Source organism: Podarcis gaigeae, assembly GCF_964106915.1.
Source record: "Podarcis gaigeae genome assembly, chromosome: 10".
Classification (NCBI taxonomy): Eukaryota; Metazoa; Chordata; class Lepidosauria; order Squamata; family Lacertidae; genus Podarcis; species Podarcis gaigeae.
In genome coordinates, this window is record NC_139686.1 from 4,499,414 (window position 1) to 4,519,662 (window position 20,249).

Below are 20,249 nucleotides of genomic sequence, written 5' to 3' on the forward strand. Positions count from 1 at the left end.
ATATTATTCCATGCTATTCCAATATATTGTTGAATATTGCTACAAGTTGCTTATTTTAAAGTTATATTTTATTGTCACATTTTTGTATTGGATTGGATTGTTATGATGTGTACATTCTTTGTTTCTTCAGCTTGTCAACCACCTTGGGTGTTGTGAAACAGAAAGACGGTATACAAATTAAAAATGAAATGAAAATGGCTAGGAGCCATCGACAGCCCTCTCCTCCCTCGCTAGTCCCCTCTTAATGCCATCCAAATTGGCAGCCATCTCCTGAGGGAGTGAGTTCCACAGGTTAACTGTGTGAATAAGGACTTGCTTTTCTCCGTCCTGAGTTGCAAGAGCTCAAAAATCTAATGGTTTGAGGGGTCCTGGCTACTGATCTTTGTGGGATGTGAAACAGAAGAGCAGTCAAGTACAACCTTCCTATAGTGAACATGTTTACACATGGGGAGGAGTGTTTGTCCAGCCAGCTTCCTGTTTCCTTCTGGGCTGGGACAGACTTCCTCTGCATGTGACTAGAGGTGGGTGTGGCCTCACCTGTGCAGGTAACGACAGAAACACAGGGCAGGGCAGCCATCTCTCTCTCTTTTTGACTACATGCATCGAAGAAGCAACATCTGCTTAGCCAAAGATGCTCTCTTGGCTTCTTTTTATACTTCTATAAAAATATATAAAGAGTTTACTCACTCACATTCTGTTCACAATTGGCTTCCAGCCAAGAGAGGACAAAGGGACTGTCTCCTTATGAGATAGTTTCCAGGTGTATGTTACTTTTCTAAGCTAAGTCTGCCTTCTGAGATCCGATTGTGAACAGAATGTGAGTGAGTAAACTCTTTTTATACTTTTATAGAAGACTGTGTCGTGTCTTATCTTTTATGAGGGAATAAGGGGGAAAGACCAGAAGATTTATTATAGAGGCTTTAGCGAGCCTGAGAAAACACATCCGCTGTGAGTTTAAAACAGCGGATGTTACTCTGCTAAATTGTGAACTTGTTAACACAAATTGGAAAGGCTATAACCAAACAATATATCCTCTCCTGCAACCCTGAACATTCCCACAATCTTAAGGACACACAACCAGGCAGTTTGAAACTTCTCCCTCAACTATTTTGCGAAGATTATCTCTTCTCCCTTTCCCACACTTTCTCCTGCCCCCAGCAGAACCCTGGTGTCCTGTCCCTTTCAACATCCGATACTCCTGGTCCCGGTTCCCAAAATAGCAGGCTCACCCTTCCTCCGGCCCTCTTTGTACGGGTGACAAGGGGCTGGTTCCTGTCCTGGTTGTGCGCCCAGAACCTCCCCCACATACAGATGCCAACCGGCTCAACCCTCGCCTCCCCCAGCTTCTGATTGGTTACCAAAATTTATATTGGTAAACCCAGGGTCTTAAAGGAGCAAGCTTCTTCCCAATGTGTTTTTGCCAGCTGCCTTGCCTGTCTGAACGCCCAAACACATCATCCATGCGCATTCTGGTTGTGGAAGGGCTTCCGCTCAGGGTGGATAAAAATCAATGGTATACACACACACACACACACACACACAGTGGTACCTCGGGTTACATACGCTTCAGGTTACAGACTCCGCTAACCCAGAAATAGTACCTCAGGTTAAGAACTTTGCTTCAGGATGAGAACAGAAATTGTGTGGCGACAGCAGGAGGCCCCATTAGCTAAAGTGGTGCTTCAGGTTAAGAACAGTTTCAGGTTAAGTACGGACCTCCGAAACGAATTAAGTACTTAGCCCGAGGTACCACTGTGTGTGTGTGTGTGTGTATGATTTTTTTTATTTAAATCAGATTTTTAAAAAATAAAATGCTTTTAGAGGAAAACTTTTACAGCAGAAAAGTTGTTCAAACATAAACAGTTAGCTTATTAAACCGCACAATAATTTCATAATTATCTGTCTATGTATTTCTAATAGTATAAGCAAAGCTCCTGCAGCCAATCAGAAGCTGCGAAAGCCCCATTGGACGTTCAGCTTCCAAAGAACGCTCACAAACCAGAACACTCACTTCTGGGTTTGCGGCGTTCGGAAGCCAAAACGTCCGAGTACCAAGGCATTCGGGATCCAAGGTAGGACTGCCTTAGTATATAAAGCTCTCAACAACTTGGGACCAGTTAAGCTACGAGGAACTGGCACTGCCACAAAATACCCCTTCCACACTTTGGAACTCCTTGCCACTTGACATCAGGCAGGCATCTTCCCTGAACTCATTTTCACTCCTGCAAAAAGCATTTTTGGTCTGACAAGCCTACCCAGATGTTTAGAAAGTCGGTGAGAGTTTTAATCTGATTTCGGTCTATGGTTATCTTATCATTCCATCTTTTTCCTAAACCACTTTGAGAGTTGTTGGGGGGGTTTTAACCACTCAAGCGGTGTATAAATTTTATGAAATAATAAATAAATAAAATTAATATCAGAGGGAGGGCAGGTGTGTGGAATGGTTGCAGAAGTTGGATGGTGAATGTTCTCCGATGACGACTTTGCTAGCGTTTTCACCCTGGGAACGTTTGCATGTGAAATAAGTGCTTGTGCATCCATAAAAGGTAAAGGTAAAGGGGCCCCTCACCATTAGGTCCAGTCGTGGCCAACTCTGGGGTTGCAGCGCTCATCTCGCTTTATCGGCCGAGGGAGCTGGCGTACAGCTTCCGGGTCATGTGGCCAGCATGACTAAGCCGCTTCTGGCGAACCAGAGCAGCGCACGGAAACGCCGTTTACCTTCCCGCCAGAGTGGTACCTATTTATCTACTTGCACTTTGATGTGCTTTCGAACGGCTAGGTTGGCAGGAGCAGAGACCGAGCAACGGGAGCTCAGCCCGTCGTGGGGATTCGAACCGCCGACCTTCTGATCGGCAAGTCCTGGGCTCTGTGGTTTAACCCACAGCGCCACCCACGTCCCTAGTGCATCCATACTTGCAATCAATCAATCAATCAATCAATCAATCAATCTATAAAAACCTAGAAGCGATTTCTGAGTGCTTCTGTTTTGCAAGTGGGATTTGGCTGCATAAAAGCAAATTCGGGTTGCAAAACTGAAAGGTTTCTGGAGCTGTTGCACGAAAAGTCTGCTGCCCCCCCCAAAAAAAAACTGGACTAAGAATGTAAGAAGCATCTGTTGAAGCAGTGGCTCATCTCACAGCAGCTGGACCATAAGCTTTCTGTCACTCTTATTGACCCCAAGTTAAAGGGGGGGGGTGTTTTGCCATAGGACTATCTCTGAGCCCCCTTGCAGTTATCTGTCGACACCTGTCCTCACCCACATTCCACTAGGACAAAGATGGATCTGGCTTCCACCAACAGCTGAGGGCAAGAAGCGGCTGGTAGAAAATTCCTGGGATTCCAGGAACACCGCCCCCCCCCCCACGGCAAAGGGGGCACCTCCTTCTCTTCCAGATCTGGGGTTCCTGGGAATGCGACCGCACCCCAAGGCCAGCTGCGCAGTTAGAAAACTCCAGCACAATCCTAAAAGATGTCCACACCCAAGGCAAGGGCAAGGCAAACTTTTGCCGCTGAGCAACCAGCTTTCTGGGACGCAGGTGGCGCTGTGGGTTAAACCACAGAGCCTGGGTCTTGCCGATCAGAAGGTCAGTGGTTCGAATCCCCGCGACGGGCTGAGCTCCCGTTGCTCGGTCCCTGCTCCTGCCAACCTAGCAGTTCGAAAGCATGTCAAAGTGCAAGTAGATAAATAGGTACCGCTCCGGCGGGAAGGTAAACGGCGTTTCCGTGCGCTGCTCTGGCTCGCCAGAAGCGGCTTAGTCATGCTGGCCACATGACCCGGAAGCTGTATGCTGGCTCCTCAGCCAATAAAGCAAGATGAGCGCCGCAACCCCAGAGTTGGCCACAACTGGACCTAATGGTCAGGGGTCCCTTTACCTTTTAACCAGCTTTCTGGCCATTTATTTATTGTATTTGTGCAAAAACTTTCTAGCACCTTATAAAAAAGGTAAAGGACCCCTGACCGTTAAGTCCAGTCGCAAACGACTCTGGGGTTGCGGCGCTCATCTTGCTTTACTGGCCGAGGGAGCCGTCATACAGCTTCCGGGTCCTGTGGCCAGCATGACTAAGCCACTTCTGGCAAAACCAGAGCAGCGCACGGAAACGCCGTTTACCTTCCCGCCGGAGCGGTACCTACCATATTTTTTGCTCCATAAGACGCACCTTTTTCCTCCTAAAATGGCACAAAGCGTGGTTACAAAGCACGGATGCACATGGATCCTCGGTATTTTTGCATTCGGTTACCCCAAATTCATCATCAGATCACATAGCATGTCCATGGCTACAGCCTGCACCAAAAAAAAATCACACATCCACTATTTCGTAGAATCGTAGAATCATAGAATTGGAAGAGACCCCAAGGGCCATCGAGTCCAACCCCCTGCCAAGCAGGAAACACCATCAGAGCACTCCTGACATATGGTTGTCAAGCCTCTGCTTAAAGACCTCCAAAGAAGGAGACTCCACCACACTCCTTGGCAGCAAATTCCACTGTCAAACAGCTCTTACTGTCAGGAAGTTCTTCCTAATGTTTAGGTGGAATCTTCTTTCTTGTAGTTTGGATCCATTGCTCCGTGTCCGCTTCTCTGGAGCAGCAGAAAACAACCTTTCTCCCTCCTCTATGTGACATCCTTTTATATATTAGTGGGGCCGCAATGGCGAAAAACGTAATTACAAAGCATGGATCCACATGGATCCTCAGGCTTTTTGCACTGGGCTACCCCAAACCCACCGTCAAATCACATATCATGTCTGTGGCCACAGCATGAACTACAAAAATCAGACATCCACTGTTTCATCCAGAATATATTTTTTCTTGTTTTCCTCCTCTAAAAACTATGTGCATCTTATAGTCAGGTGTGTCTTATGGAGCGAAAAATACAATATTTGTCTACTTGCACTGGTGTGCTTTCGAACTGCTAGGTTGGCAGGAGCAGGGACCGAGCAACGGGAGCTCACCCCATCGCGGGGATTCGAACTGCCAACCTTCCAATTGGCAAGCCCTAGGCTCAGTGGTTTAGACCACAGCACCTTATAGGCTTATAGAATTTCTTTCTTTCTTTACCCTGCTGTCTGCCCTTTACCTATGAGACGTCCTACCCTACTCGGCCAGAACTGGCACTACTGCAAGGAATACATTGGTAAGAACTCCATCATTTGGCGCAGCGGAACCTTGGAACTTTGGAACTCCCCGCCTAGTGATATCAGGCAGGCGCCTTCACTGTACTCCTTCCAGTGCCTTCCAGCAACATTCAAGAACTACACAACTTTTAGAAGACATCTGAAGGCAGCCCTGTTTTGGGAAGTTTTAAATGTTTGATGTTTTATTATGTTTTTATATTTCGCTGGAAGCTGCTGCTGCTGCTGCTATTTAGCCAGGCCTGCACAGATGCTTAGAAAGTTGGTGAGGATTTTAATCTGTTTGATAGCGTTTTAACTTTTTGTATGCTTGACAGCATCGTTGGTGACTGTGCTGCCCTGCCTCTGGAATTGGAGGCAGCAGTGCATCTGAATACCAGTTGTGGGGAAACCACAGGAGGGGAGAGCTGGGTTCGAATCCTGATTGTGGGTTTTCCAGAAGAGGCACTGGGCTGACCACTGTGAGAACAGGACGCTGGACTAGACGGGCCATGGGCCTGATCCAGCACGCTCCTCTTGACACAAGAAGCTGCCTTATACAGAGTCAGACCGCTGGGTCCATCAAGATCAGTATTGTCCATACTGACCAGGCTCTCCGGGATTTCAGCCGGCACACTCTCCCAGCCCTACCTGGAGGTGCTAGCAGGATTCGAATCTGGGACTCAAAAACATTGGGGTTGTCTAGAAAAAGCTCAGCAACTTTTGGGGTTCTCCTGGTTTTTTTAAATATGGCAACCCTAGCAGAGAAAGCAGAGACATCACCTTGCCAACAAAGGTCCGTCTAGTTAAAGCTCTGGTTTCCCCAGTAATGATGTATGGAGGTGAGAGCTGGACCATAAAGAAGGCTGATCGCCGAAGAATGGATGCTTTTGAATTCTGGTGCTGGAGGAGACTCTTGAGAGTCCCATGGACTGCAAGAAGATCAAACTGATCCATTCTGAAGGAAATCAGCCCTGAGTGCTCCCTGGAAGGACAGATCCTGAAGCTGAGGCTCCAAGACTTTGGCCACCTCATGAGAAGAAAAGACTCCCTGGAAAAGACCCTGATGTTGGGAAAGATGGAGGGTGCTCTGGTCCAGGGGGTCACGAAGAGTCGGACACGACTAAACAACAACAAAACCAGGAGAATGGGACAACAGAGGACGATATGGTGGGACAGTGTTCTCGAAGCTACCAGCCTGAGTTTGACCAAACTGCAGAAGGCAGTGGAAGACAGAAGTGCCTGGCGTGCTCTGGTCCAGGGGGTCACGACTAAATGACTAAACAACAACCCTAGCTCATGTATGAGGCCAGAGAACGGGGAGGTCAGCCGTTCCTAGAATGGGCACATCACAGCAGAGGCAAAATTTGAGGGGCTTCCCGATGGGCAGGTCAGTCTCTTGGCCTCTGGGGTGCCAGCCAGGCAATGCCAAGGTTGCCGCCCTTCCCCCAAGGCCGGGAGGAGACTCTGTTACCAAAGATAGACAATGGAGCGCAAATGCCTTTGCCGTGGAGTTTCGGGAATGCCTGGCATCTCCCAGAGGGAGCCCAGCTCCTCTCCTGCTATATATAAATACACATACTCCCTGAGCTGGTGTGGAACTGCCTGGTTCCTAGGGAAAGGTGCTGGATTGTAGAATTCTCGAGGGGCACCCAGCGGTCATCTAGTCCAACCCCGTTATGCAGGGGGGGTCGTCTTCTTTGCACAGGCGGCTGGTGGGACAGGGATTCTTAGGAGCTGTGGGTGGGTGCTTCTCTTAAAGAGATGGAGTGGGAAGAGATTCTCTTTGCATCTTAACTATTTGGTTCTCTTTGCATCTGAACCACCCAATTTTTGAATCAGTGTCCAAGCCAAAATGTGACTACAGTGGCACCTTGGTTCTCAAACAACTTGGAACCCAAACACTGCAAACCCGGAAGTAAGTGTTCTGGTTTGCCTATGTTTTTTGGGAGCCGAACGTGCTGCGTTTTGAGTGCTGCACTTCCGATTTGAGTGTTATGCTGAGGTCTGTCTGTTTTTGCTATTTATCTTGCGTTTTTGTCTTTGCAGCTCTTTTTTGTTTTGTTTTTGTGACTGTGTGGAACCCAGTTCAGCTACTGATTGATTGACGGCAGTACATCGTTTATAGCTTTCATTTTATGGATCAATGGTCTCGTTAGATAGTAAAATTCATATTAAATGGCTGCTTTTAAAAGTCTGGAACGGATTAATCCATTTTGCATTGCTTTCTATGGGAAAGCACGCCTTGGTTTTGGAACGCTTTGGTTTTGGAACGGACTTCCGGAACGGATTAAGTTTGAGAAACAAGGTACCACTGCATTCCAGTGAAAGCCACACTTCCTTAAGTCTGTATAACCATAGAATTGTAGAATTGGAAGGGACCCCAAGGATCATCTAGTCCAACCCCCTACAATGCAGGAATAGGCAGGTGATCAAACCTGCAACCTTGGCGTTATCAGCACCACGCTCTAACCAGCTGAGCCATCCATCCATTGCGCCCCCATTTACTCGCCTTTTGTCTAATCTAAAACGCTGATGGGAGACGCTCCAACCCCTGGATCTTTTCCCAGTGGCCTCTTTCTGAAGCTTTTCCAACTCCACAATACAGTAGTACCTTGGTTCTCAAACTTAATCCGTTCTGGAAGTCCATTCCAAAACCAGCCATATGCCTCCTGGCTGGGGAACCAAGGCTGAGCTTGGCAGTCCCTTTGCAATGTTGCTTAAAAGCTACCTGCACCTTTACCATTTACAGTGGTCCCTTGGTTCCCAGACTTGATCTGTTCCGGAAGTCCGTTCCAAAACCAAAGCGTTCCAAAACCAAGGCACGCTTTCCCATAGAAAGTCATGCAAAACGGATTAATCCGTTCCAGACTTTTAAAAACAACCCCTAAAACAGTAATTTAACATGAATTTTACTATTTAACGAGACCATTGATCCACAAAATGAAAGCAATAAACTGCAGTCACACAATCAATCCATCAGTAGCTGAACTGGGTTCCACACGGTCACAAAAACAAAACAAAACAAAACAAAGAGCCATAAAAACACAAAATAAATAGCAAAAACAGACAGACCCCAGCGTAACACTCAAAACAGAAATGTGCCACTCAAAACGGAGCATGTTCGGCTTCCGAAAAACGTTCGCAAACCGGAACACTTACTTCCAGGTTTGCAGCGTTTGGGTTCCAAGTTGTTTGAGTACCAAGGCGTTTGAGAACCGAGGTACCACTGTACCCTTTCGGAGGCGAGGCAGCCGGAACCGTACGCATGGCTCTGAATCATAGCTGTCACCTTTTCCCCATTCTTGAGAGGAATCCTATTCGGAATAAGGGAATTCCCCTTTAAAAAGGGGGAAACGTTGACAGCTATGCTCTGAGTGCAGATTTGCCTAACTGCGATTACGACGGTGGCTGTTTTGTTTCCAGTTCCTTTCCCAAGGATCACATGGAATCGGCCTTTTTCACACTGGGACGCTGTCTTTGTGCAGCTCTCTGTATCTGCTATATATATCTTGAGGCCAAAAAATCTGGGCTTCCAAAACAGCCTGGCCTCCCTCCTTCGCCTCCCCCTAACCCTGGCGCTGGCTCAGATGGGAACAGCTGTTTGGAATGGGCTACCAATGCGGTCATTGCTTCCTAGAATGTGATCTTATCAGAGGCCTGGGCAGGCGGTGGTAGGGGGAGCGAGAGAGAGAAAGGATGAGAAGAGGGTGGCGAAGGGCCGGGAGGAGAGACCCACACAGAAGTACTTTTGCAGACCCAGCAGCCGTCCCGTCCCCCCAAGCGAAGCCAGGAATGACTGAGCTGGTCAGAAGCCGCTTGGCAGTGGGTCAAGACCCTGGTTTGGCTTGAAAGAGCAGCTGATTCCCCCCAGCTAACACTCTGCTCCAAAGACGGGACTGGGCGCCAAGCCCAAATGCCACCGCTGCGGGCACCGCAGAGGTCATGCAGACCAACCCGGGCCTCGGGTCACTGGTGCGGGATGAAACTACAGTGCTCTGGCAAATGGCTGCAGAGGGAAGGAGACCCCAACTTCCTGCCTTGCAAGGTGTTAGACTAGATGAGCCTCAGGGGTCCCTTCCAACTTGAAATTCTGTGGTTTTTTTAGTTTAGGGGGAAGGCAAGTAACAGGCGACAAGATAAGATATTCATAAAAATCATGCCCGGCATGCAGAAGGTGGATGGAGAGAAGTTTCTCATACTTCATACATACAACTACAGGCGAAATCCTGCCTGCCAGGATACCTGATAATGGTCACTGATTGCGTTTCCTGTGCGGCCTGGCCATTCTTTTGTGATGGTATGCCCCATGGAGGACCTTTAGGTCCACAAATAACAACACTTTGGAGGTCCCAAGTCGCAAGGTGGTTAGATTGGTCTCAACTAGGGCCAGGGCCTTTTCAGTACTGGCCCCAACTTGGTGGAATGCTCTGTCCCAAGAGACCAGGGCCCTGCGGGACTTGACATCTTTCCACAGGGCTTGCAAGACAGAGTTGTTCCGCCTGGCCTTTGGTTTGGACTTGGTTTGACCCTTATGTTTTCCATCCCCTTACGGTTTTGATCTATGGGCTGCATTTTAAATTGCATTTTAACCTGTATTTTAAATTGAGGTTCCCCTGCCCCATTACCGGTATGTTTTTATTGTAATTTTACTGGTGTTAGCCGCCCTGCGCCCGGCTCTGGCCAAGGAGGGAGGATTATAAATAAAATTTATTATTATATTATTATTACAGTGGTACCTCAGGTTGAGTACTTAATTCGTCCCGGAGGTCAGTTCTTAACCTGAAACTGTTCTTAACCTGAAGCACCACTTTAGCTAATGGGGCCTCCCACTGCTGCTGTGCCACTGCTGCGCTATTTCTGTTCTCATCCTGAAGCAAAGTTCTTAACCTGAAGCACTATTTCTGGGTTAGCGGAGTCTGTAACCTGAAGCGTCTGTAACCTGAAGCGTCTGTAACCCGAGGTACCACTGTAAAGGAGTCTGTGACTTGTCGGCCGTTTTTTCTGGTCCCTTATTGCATCTTATCCATTCTGAAGGAAATCAGCCCTGAGTGCTCACTGGAAGGACAGATCCTGAAGCTGAGGCTCCAAGACTTTGGCCACCTCATGAGAAGAGAAGACTCCCTGGAAAAGACCCTGATGTTGGGAAAGATGGAGGGCACAAGGAGAAGGGGACGACGGAGGACGAGATGGTGGGACAGTGTTCTCGAAGAATGGCTCAATTGGTTAGAGCGTGGTGCTGGCAATGGCAAGGTTGCAGGTTTGATACCCATAAAGGACAGCTGCATTGCAGGGGGTTGGACTAGATGATCCTCGGGGTCCCTTCCAACTCTATGATTCTATGAGATTCTATGAGATTCTATGAGAAGCTACCAGCATGAGTTTGACCAAACTGCGGGAGGCAGTGGAAGACAGGAGGGCCTGGCGTGCTCTGGTCCAGGGGGTCACAAAGAGCTGAACATGACTAAACGACTAAACAACAACATCACCTGACTCTCATTCCTGAGAAGCCAGCGCTGCTGTGCTCCAAACGGGCCGCCACTGGCCGGATCCAGTCTGCTGGCTCAGCTTGTTGTTGACAGTTGCGCCAGCTGCGCGCAGGGGGGCTAATCAGCTTAAAGAGAGAAATTCTCACACTGGGCTGGCGCGGGGGCACCGGACGAAGGCTATCGCACAGCTGCCCGTGAACTTGAGCAGAAACCTTATTATTGTTATCATGGTTTTTGGGGGGAAATATTTAATGGAACTTGAGCAGAAAGCGAGCCGCGGTGGGACTGCAGAGGGGCACTCGAGACCCCCCAAGCTCCTCCCTCCGCTTGCCCCCACCGCCAGCCAATGAAAACATGGGGGAACAATTCTTGTTGACAGGAGTCCAGCCTTATGAGGTCTTCCTGCCCACCAAGCCGCTTGGCTTCTCTCCATCCTGTTCTGCACAGTCGAGCACATTTCCTTTCAAAGGGAGAGAGGGATATTTGGCAGAGCTCCTCTCCTTCCCCCCCTCTCCCCCCCCCCGCAAAAAATGCCAATACAGGCAAAGCAGACTGAGCAGAGCAAAGCGATGAAGACGTGAAGAGTGCCTGGAGGCGGTTGGAGGATGGAGGGCAGCTAACAGATTGAGGTTGAATCCTGACAAGACAGAAGTACTTGTGGGGTGGGGGATTCCCTGGCCCTGAATGGGATATCTGTGCCCCTGAAGAACCAGGTGCGCAGCCTGGGAGTCATTCTGGACTCACAGCTGTCCATGGAGGTGCAGGTCAGTTCTGTGTCCAGGGCAGCTGTCTACCAGCTCCATCTGGTACGCAGGATGAGACCCTACCTGCCCATAGACTGTCTCGCCAGAGTGGTGCATGCTCTGGTTATCTCTCGCTTGGACTACTGCAATGCGCTCTATGTGGGGCTACCTTTGAAGGTGACCCAGAAACTACAACTAATCCAGAATGCAGCAGCTAGACTGGGGACTGGGAGCGGCCGCCGAGACCACATAACACCAATCCTGAAAGACCTCCATTGGCTCCCAGTATGTTTCCAAGCACAATTCAAAGTGTTGGTGCTGACCTTGAAAGCCCTAAACGGCCATCTAAACCCCCATCGTTCTGCCCGGACACTGAGGTCCAGCTCCGAGGGCCTTCTGGCAGTTCCCTCGCTGCGAGAAGCCAAGTTACAGGGAACCAGGCAGAGGAACGCCCTCCCACCAGATGTCAAAGAGAAAAATAAGTACCAAACTTTTAGAAGACATCTGAAGGCAGCCGTGTTTAGGGAAGCTTTTAATGTTTAATAGGTTATTGTATTTTAGTGTTCTGTTGGAAGCTGCCCAGAGTGGCTGGGGAAACCCAGCCAGATGGGCAGGGAAGAAATACCATATTCATAATAATAATAATAATAATAATAATAATAATAATAATAATAATAATAATTTATTTATATCCTGCCCTCCCCAGCCAAAGCCGGGCTCAGAACGTATATAACAATATATATACCATATATAACAATATACCAATAACAATAACAAATACCATTAACACTTAGTTGGTCTCTAAGGTGCTACTGGAAGGAATTTTTTTTTTCTTGTAAGGTTGTACACTCTTGTAAAATCAGGAAACCGCATCGTTGACAAACATCCTGGCTAGTAGACACTGAAATCTTGTCCCCTGTTGGCCAAGGGAAATTTGGCAGCCGAAACTGCCACCCTGGAAATATCAGCTTTCTACGAGGCTGCGTGTGGGTTTGCTTGTTTTAAGTTACTAGCCCTCAGGGTTGCAGGAGAGTGGCATTCAAACCTGGGAACGGTGCCTTGCAAAAGTCGGAAGCCAGGAAGAAAGTAGGATAGTTATTTATTTATTTTTTGCAGGGGACCAATAGTTTGCAGAGACGCTTATACACAGACCCCCAACCCCGTGACCAGCTGAAGCCAAGCCAAATAAATTGTTGAGGGAGTCCAAATATGCGCAGAAACATCATTATTCCTTGTGTTATTTATTCAGGCTGCTGGATTTGGCTGATCTTGGCACAGAGTCGTGTAAATAGCCTATTCATCTCTCGCCTCTCCCGTTCCTTCCTTCTAGCCTGACCCCAGTCTCCCCCTTCGCTTATCACAAGGTGGGAGCGAAGGCCGCTGACAAAGATGGCTTGAAAAGAGGGAATAGATGACAATATGCCGGTCAGTGGCTACAAGGCTATGTCTTCCCCTCCAGCAAGCAGCAACACCTCTCAGCAAGTGGTCTTAGAAACTCAGATATATAAGTTGGGAGCCAAACGGCTCCGTAAGCCAAGGTTGCTGTCGCCAAGACAGAACGTCTAGTTGCCATTTGGGGGCAAGGCTCTTATTTTTCAAATGATGGACTGATTGTGATCACCGTATTTTTTGCTCTATAAGACTCACTTTTTCCCTCCTAAAAAGTAAGGGGAAATGTGTGTGCATCTTATGGAGCGAATGCAGGCTGCGCAGCTATCCCAGAAGCCAGAACAGCAAGAGGGATTGCTGCTTTCCCTCTTGCTGTTCTGGCTTCTGAGATTCAGAATAGTTTTTTTCTTGTTTTCCTCCTCCAAAAACTAGGTGCATCTTGTGGTCTGGTGCGTCTTATAGAACGAAAAATACGGTAATTGTCACTTAAACATCTGGCTAGATCAGATGACAACCTTGAGCTCTGTTAAGACCTTTGAGAGCCCAGAGAAGAAAAGTCGCTTGATCCAGGGACAATCCACATATATATTGGATAATAATAATAATAATAATAATAATAATAATAATAATAATAATTTATTTATACCCCGCCCATCTGGCTGAGTTTCCCCAGCCACTCTGGGCGGCTCCCAATCAAGTGTTAAAAACAATACAGCGTTAAGTATTAAAAACTTCCCTGAACAGGGCTGCCTTCAGATGTCTTTTGAAGATAGGATAGCTGCTTATTTCCTTGACATCTGAAGGGAGGGAGTTCCACAGGGAGGGCGCCACCACCGAGAAGGCCCTCTGTCTGGTTCCCTGTAAACTCACTTCTCGCAATGAGGGAACTGCCAAAAAGCCCTTGGAGCTGGACCTCAGTGTCTGGGCTGGATGATGGGGGTGGAGACATCTGACATCTTTTTCTTAATGCGGACACAGTCCATTCATAACGTGGGAATATCCTTCCCAACTGTGAGCAGGGCAGTGGGGTGGGGTCAGCGAAGACAAGAGGCAACCATTCATACAGGGAACCAGGCAGAGGGCCTTCTTGGTGGTGGTGCCTGCCCTGTGGAACGCCCTCCCACCAGATGTCAAAGAGAACAACAACTATCAGACTTTTAGAAGACATCTGAAGACATTAGGGAAGCTTTTAATGTTTGAGGCATTACCGTATTTTAATATTGTGTTGGAAGCCACCCAGAGTGGCTGGAGAAGCCCAGCCAGATGGACGGGGTATAAATAATAAATTATTATTATTATTACTCTCAGGTGGTTCACTTCTCCTGCTCAGACTGCACAGAGATTGAGTTTTTGTTTCCTGAAATTCATTCCGATTGTGCAGGTAAAATAGAACGGATAGAATTCTGCAGGGTGGGGGATGAGGGTGTGAAAACAGTCCCGGTCCAAGGACCCCCCCAGGCATGCACCTCCAGATGGTGGAGAATTCAGGCACCATCCTGGCACCCGGGCATCTTCAGTCGGCCAAAAGCCAGGTGCAAAATGTGCCTGGAGAATTTTGAACACTGGGAGCAAAAGTGGGAGAAGGCTGTTGCTCTCACTTCCTACTTGCAAGGCTTCCCACTGGGGCATCCGATTGGCTGCTGTAAGAACAGGAGGCAGGATCCGATGAGCTTCTGGCCTGATCCAGAACAGGGGCAGACTTTGGTAATATGGCGCCCTGAGCGAGGACAAAATTTGGCGCCCCCACCTTAAATATTTATTTTTTTTCACAATAATTCCCTTGGGTACAGTTGGTTTTATAATACAGTGGTACCTCGGGTTACATATGCTTCAGGTTACACACTCCAGTAACCTAGAAATAGTGCTTCAGGTTAAGAACTTTGCTTCAGGATGAGGACAGAAATCTTGCTCCGGCGGCGCAGCAGCAGCAGGAGGCCCCATTAGCTAAAGTGGTGCTTCAGGTTAAGAACAGTTTCAGGTTAAGAACAGACCTCCAGAACGAATTAAGTACTTAACCCGAGATACCACTGTAAATAATAATAATACTTTATTATTTATACCCTGCCCATCTGGTTGGGCTTCCCCAGCAACTCTGGGCGGCTTCCAACAAAATATTAAAATACAGTAATGCATCAAACATTAAAAGCTTCCTTCAGATGTCTTTGATTGATCTTCTATGTTTTTTATTGATCTCAGGTACCCATATAAATATAGCTGCTATTATCATCATCTTCATTATCATCATTTTGTGTCCCCTCGGCTCAGCACCTTGTGTCGTGCAACATCCTAAATCCAGAGCTATCCGGTAGCAAATTTAGACTGCAAGCTGCTTGTGTCAGAGGAAAGCCTTCGGTTTATTCAACTCTAATAAGCACAGCATTGGCAATAATAATCATAATTATGGGGGGTAACTTAGCTCAGTCTATAAGCCCGTGTTCTGCTGGGCAAATAATCCATTGCATTTATATCCCACTTTATTCTCCCAGGAGCTCAAAGTGGCTTACACGGTTCCGCCTCTGCCCTCGTTTCTAATCCCCAAAACAGCCCTGCGAGGTGGGCCAAGCTGAGAGGCAGTGACCAGCCCCCGAGGACACCCCAGGGAGCTTCATGAAGCCAAGTGGAGATTTGAACCCTGGTCTCATCCGGGCACAATTCAAAGTGTTGGTGCTGACCTTTAAAGCCCTAAACGGCCTCGGTTTCCCCAGCCACTCTGGGCGGCTTCCAAAAAAACACTAAACTACAATAACCTATTAAACATTAAAAGCTTCCCTAAACAGGGCTGCCTTCAGATGTCTTCTAAATGTCAGGTAGTTGTTTATCTCTTTGACATCTGATGGCAGGGCGTTCCACAGGGAGGGAGCCACCACCGATAAGGCCCTCTGCCTGGTTCCCTGTAACTTGGCCTCTCGCAGTGAGGGAACCGCCAGAAGGCCCTCGGAGCTGGACCTCAGTGTCCAGGCAGAACGATGGAGATGGAGACGCTCCTTCAGGTCTACTGTTAGTACAAATGTATACCTGCCAGACAATTTTCTTGCCTTCAAGGGTGTCACATAGCAACTAGGGACTCTTGAAGAATTTGTTCTTGCTGTGTTTTGATACAAAGGAGCCCAGATTGCCTGGGGAGCTTGTGGCTAAGGCTTGAAGGAAGTCATTCCAGATTATACTCTGAGCCAGGGTGGAGAGACCCTGTTGCTACAGAATCACAGAATTGTAGCATTGGGAGGGACCCTCAAAGGCCATCCAGCCCAACCCGCTGCAATGCAGGAATCACAGCTAATCTGCAGGAATCTTCCAAGTGCAGATGGACTTTGGTTCCCAGGGGCTGGGGTGGTGGTGATGGGAGTTGTAGTCCGGCAGCCTTGAAAGGTTCTTTGTCCCCAGCTGTAAGTAACTATTCTGCACCCCGTCTCAGACATTTGCCATAGCAGAATAACAGCAGCCTACCCCAAAGGGTTGTTGTGAACAGAAAAGGCTATCTCAATTATCGGCAGTAATAGTTGTAGGTAGACTTTGTTTTTTATTTAATAGCACATAGAGCTTGACAGTAAAAGTGCATCGACCTCTAGGTGGTTTTCAGAAATATGAAATAAAACCTTAATATTCTCAGTAACAACAAAAAAAGGACTAAAATCAACACTAAGCAAAAGGAGATTAAAACAAGCATTCTACATGTCTGGGTGGGCTTGCCTAAGCAAAATCATTTTAAGTTGGTGCCGAAAGGTACAATCTGCCTGTCAATAGGCAGGGAGTTTCAAAGTTAGGTTCTGTGGCTGCTGCCACACTACTACTACTAATAATAATAATAATAATAATAATAAACTTTTATTTATACCCCGCCTTTCCAGGTTCAAAAACCAGGCTCAGGGCGGCTAACAACAAATTTAAAACACTTAATTGATGCAACAACAAAAAAACAGCATAAAATACAGTATAAAACGTGAATAACAATAAATCCAGAATTCAAAAATCAATTTAGGGGGGAACTCCATCCGATAAACATTAGATGATCACCAGGGCTAGCTGGCTAAATTAGTCCTATTTGGGCCAGCGAGGAGACCAGGGGAGAATTAGCTGTGGGATCCCAGAGCGGGTAATCTTCATAAAAAGGGGAATTTCTTTCCACTGTGGCCTGAATATTATGTGGCACCCTTAATGGTGCTAGTTCCACAGATCAAACTGGTCTAGTGAGAGTCAACTGGTCCCAGGCTGTGAAGGGCTTTATGTACTAATAGTAACATCTTGATCCCGGCCTTGCAAATGAGCAAGCAGTGTTTATTATCTGCAGCGACTGCATTCTCTTGAGCAAACAACCACAAAATCTCTCAACGCAGCAGTGTATTTTCAGTAGATTCATACTGACATCAGAAGACCCACAAGCAGGAATGACCAACATTCTCCTCTCCTGTAGAATCCAGAATCCATTGCTGCCCCTGACCACGTCCAAGAGGAACTCTGTCTAACCCAGAGAACTTCCATCCCATCTGAAGCTGCTCCAATAAAGTGCTTATTTTGAAGCTCCGCCTCTCTGGGACCGACTAAGCAGCAGCAGCAGCTGCGTATGCAACCGTGTAATCCCTCCCTTGGCCGGGACTGAGCAGCGCTCTGTGTAACCTGGGAAACTGGCGACCCATCAGAGGAGAGCCTCCCCGCAAAAGCTGCCAGCTGTCCTTTTCTGCCAGAAACCTAACATGCAAACTGGGCAGTAAGAAACCAGCGCTAATACCTGTCTCTTTATAAATAAAATATCTGTGCCGTAAAAATATATATCAAAGCGGTTCGCAGGAATAGCAACAGAAAACCACACCATAAAGACCATTAAGATTTTTTTCAACAACAACAGCAAGAACCAGATGTCCATTCTGAATTCCCTGCACAGGCCTGGAGGCGGAGAAAAGTTTCCAGCGGGCGTGTGAAAGTTGGCACAGAGGGCGCCTGCTGCCCTTGCCCTTAGCCCTCGCAGACCAAGAGACCTGTGTAACGCCGGAAGACGCAGCCACAAACCCCGTTCCTCTGCCAAACCATTTTCCACGCACCCATCTCCAAGACAGGCACACACAGAGAGACCCTGCGCGCGCGCGCCTCCTCCCGGGTCTACACCCCCTTGATCGCTAGTGGGGAGTGGGGCGCGTAGAAATGTGGGGCTGGAAAATTCCCCCCCCCCCCAGGGAAGATCCCCCACCCTCGCCCCCTCCTCCTGCCAGGGCGCATCCCCCTCCTCCAGCAACTCACCGATGGAAACCAGCTTGATGTGTTCCCGGTCGAGGAACTCCAGCGCCACCGAGACGTTCTCCAACTTCATCTGCCTGAAGTTGGGGCGCGCGTGGTACTTTCGGTACATCTTCTTCTGGCTCAGCACCTCGAGGAGACCGATGAGCTTCAAGCCGTCGCTCAGGTCCTTCTGCAAGTCGCCGATGCGCTTGTTCATGCATTTGAGGTGCTCGTTGCACCAGCGCGTAAAAGTGTTCTGCTGAATCTTCTTCCAGGGCGCGTCCTCGGCCAGGTCTTTCTCGGTGGCCGGCATCTCCTCCTGCTCCTCTTGGTAATAAGTTTGGGGGGCCTGGTCGTAGTAACTGTTGCTATTCATCCTGAATGATTGTTATTTTGTTTCGGGAAGGAAGGAAGCGGGTCTGTCCGTTCAGAGAGAGCAGCTCCGAAAAAGGGGAACGAAGGAGCGCGAGTGAAAGGGACGAGGAGAGACCAAAATCCAAGCGGCGCAAAAAGTTGCTCGCGGCAAGTTGGGATCGACTAGCGGGGCGGCTGAAATTGAGCAGACTGAAGAGGAAGAAAGGGCTCGAAACCCACCTTGTTTGTTTTAAATTGGGGAGCGGGGAGGTTTCTTCCTGGGGTCTCCAACTTTCCTTCCCAAAATCCAGAGGCGCGGCGCTTCGCCCCGAAGCGGGTGAAAACAGTATCCAGAAAACGGATCAGCGAGGGTGGAGGAAATTAATCCACAAAAGCGGTCTGCTGCTGCTGCTGCTTCTATTTTCTTTTGTTTCCCTTTTCTGATTCCTTCTTCCTTTCAGCTGGGATTTCGGAGGCAAGCGAAAAGACGAGAAGAGAAAAGACAGGCAGGGAGGACAGCGGAGAGAAAGAGAGAGAAAAGAGGGCGTGTGTTGCGAGTTTTCCTGGCTCATTCAAAAGTGGAAGGTCCGGGGCAAAGGAGGGGTTTTTAAAAAGCTTTCCCCCACCCCACCCCTCGCCCCCCAACCAACCAACCAGCCACCCCCTTGTTCCACGTCAGGAGGAAGGACTCCCAGGAATGCCTGCGCTGTGACCATATACAACGATGAGATGAGTAACTGGCTCCCAATCGCCCCCTGAGATAATTCAGGAGCTGTGGATTGGGCGCTATGGATAGCAGAGGGGCAGGGATTGGCTCTGCCAGGAGCAGATCTCCCCCACCCACCCACCCCCTTACAAACTCCACTCTTCTCTACACCCCCCCTCCAACCCAACCCACTTCTTCAGGCTGGAAAGTTAAGGATGTATCAGTTGCTATTTTTAAGATACCCCCCCGCCCACAAAAAGGGGGGGTTGGATATTGTTAGGATTTGTCTTCTCTTGAATATGGGAAGGGGAGGGGGGCAGCAGCCGGCCTCAGGCCTCAGTTCTTTGGATCCAATTGCCGCTAGAAAAGGTGGGAGTTTAAATGGGGCAGTTGTGGGGGGGCGCAAATGGTTTGTTGGGGGCGGGCGCAGAACTGTAAGTTCTCAGAAGACGGGGGATCGGATGTGCCTTTGAAAGCCCACCTGATTAAATTCAAGGGGACCAATAATAATAATAATTATAGTTACAGATAGGTAGCCGTGTTTGTATGCCATAGTCAAAACAAAAAAAATTCCTTCCAGTAGCACCTTAAAGACCAACTAAGTTAGTTCTTGGTATGAGGTGTGCATGCACACGAAAGCTCATACCAAGAACTAACTTAGTTGGTCTTTAAGGTGCTACTGGAAGGAATTTTTTTTGTTTTAATAATAATTATAATATTTTATTTGTACCCCACCTTCCCCAGCCAAGACCAGGCTCAGGGCGGCTAACACCAGGTATAAAAACAATTGATTAAAATACAACTTAAAAACAAGGATAAAATACAACATTAAAATGCAGCCTCATTTTTGTAGAAACTTGAATCAGAAACTTTTTGGGGATGAAAACGTCAAGTCTTCACCAAGGCCAACTATCCAGACTGGTCCTACATGGACGAGAAAAAAGCCAGGGAAGTCCCCAAATAGGAGTTCCATCACAGAAGGAGAAAGGAAAAAAGGAAAGAGGGGGAGGGGATCAAGTTGATTCCAAGCCAAAGGCCAGGCAGATCATCCACACACACACACACACACACACACAAAGGGGGTTCAGAATGACTGAGCATCTTGAACCCATCACTTGTGGATGCAGTTACGGCAGCGCCAGAAGTGGAAGAGCGTCGTGCTTTTTTAAAAAAGTCCAGCGTTTTAGAATTTTGAAAAGTATGGTTTGCAGAGGTGGGAAATCTTTAGACACACACACACAAACATCT

The 20,249-nt window shown here is 48.1% G+C and overlaps 2 protein-coding genes across 6 annotated transcripts in view; one reads left to right on the plus strand and one right to left on the minus strand.

Moving 5' to 3' along the window:
• Positions 1 to 8,979, plus strand: part of LOC310826053 (interferon-induced protein with tetratricopeptide repeats 5-like) — a 202,848-nt gene extending 193,869 nt beyond the window's left edge. Inside the window, exon 3 of the mRNA XM_083700537.1 lies at positions 8,822 to 8,979. Coding sequence (XP_083556663.1) covers positions 8,822 to 8,964 — 143 coding nt within the window. The 3' untranslated portion in view covers positions 8,965 to 8,979. The remainder of the gene's footprint in view (positions 1 to 8,821) is intronic.
• FLNC (filamin C) overlaps positions 1 to 18,882 on the minus strand; it is a 124,565-nt gene extending 105,683 nt beyond the window's left edge. For all 5 annotated transcript variants that reach the window (XM_083699720.1, XM_083699719.1, XM_083699717.1 and 2 more), the window contains exon 1: positions 17,963 to 18,882. In XM_083699720.1, coding sequence (XP_083555846.1) covers positions 17,963 to 18,317 — 355 coding nt within the window. In that variant the 5' untranslated portion in view covers positions 18,318 to 18,882. The remainder of the gene's footprint in view (positions 1 to 17,962) is intronic.
• Between the last annotated feature and the right edge of the window lie 1,367 nt (positions 18,883 to 20,249).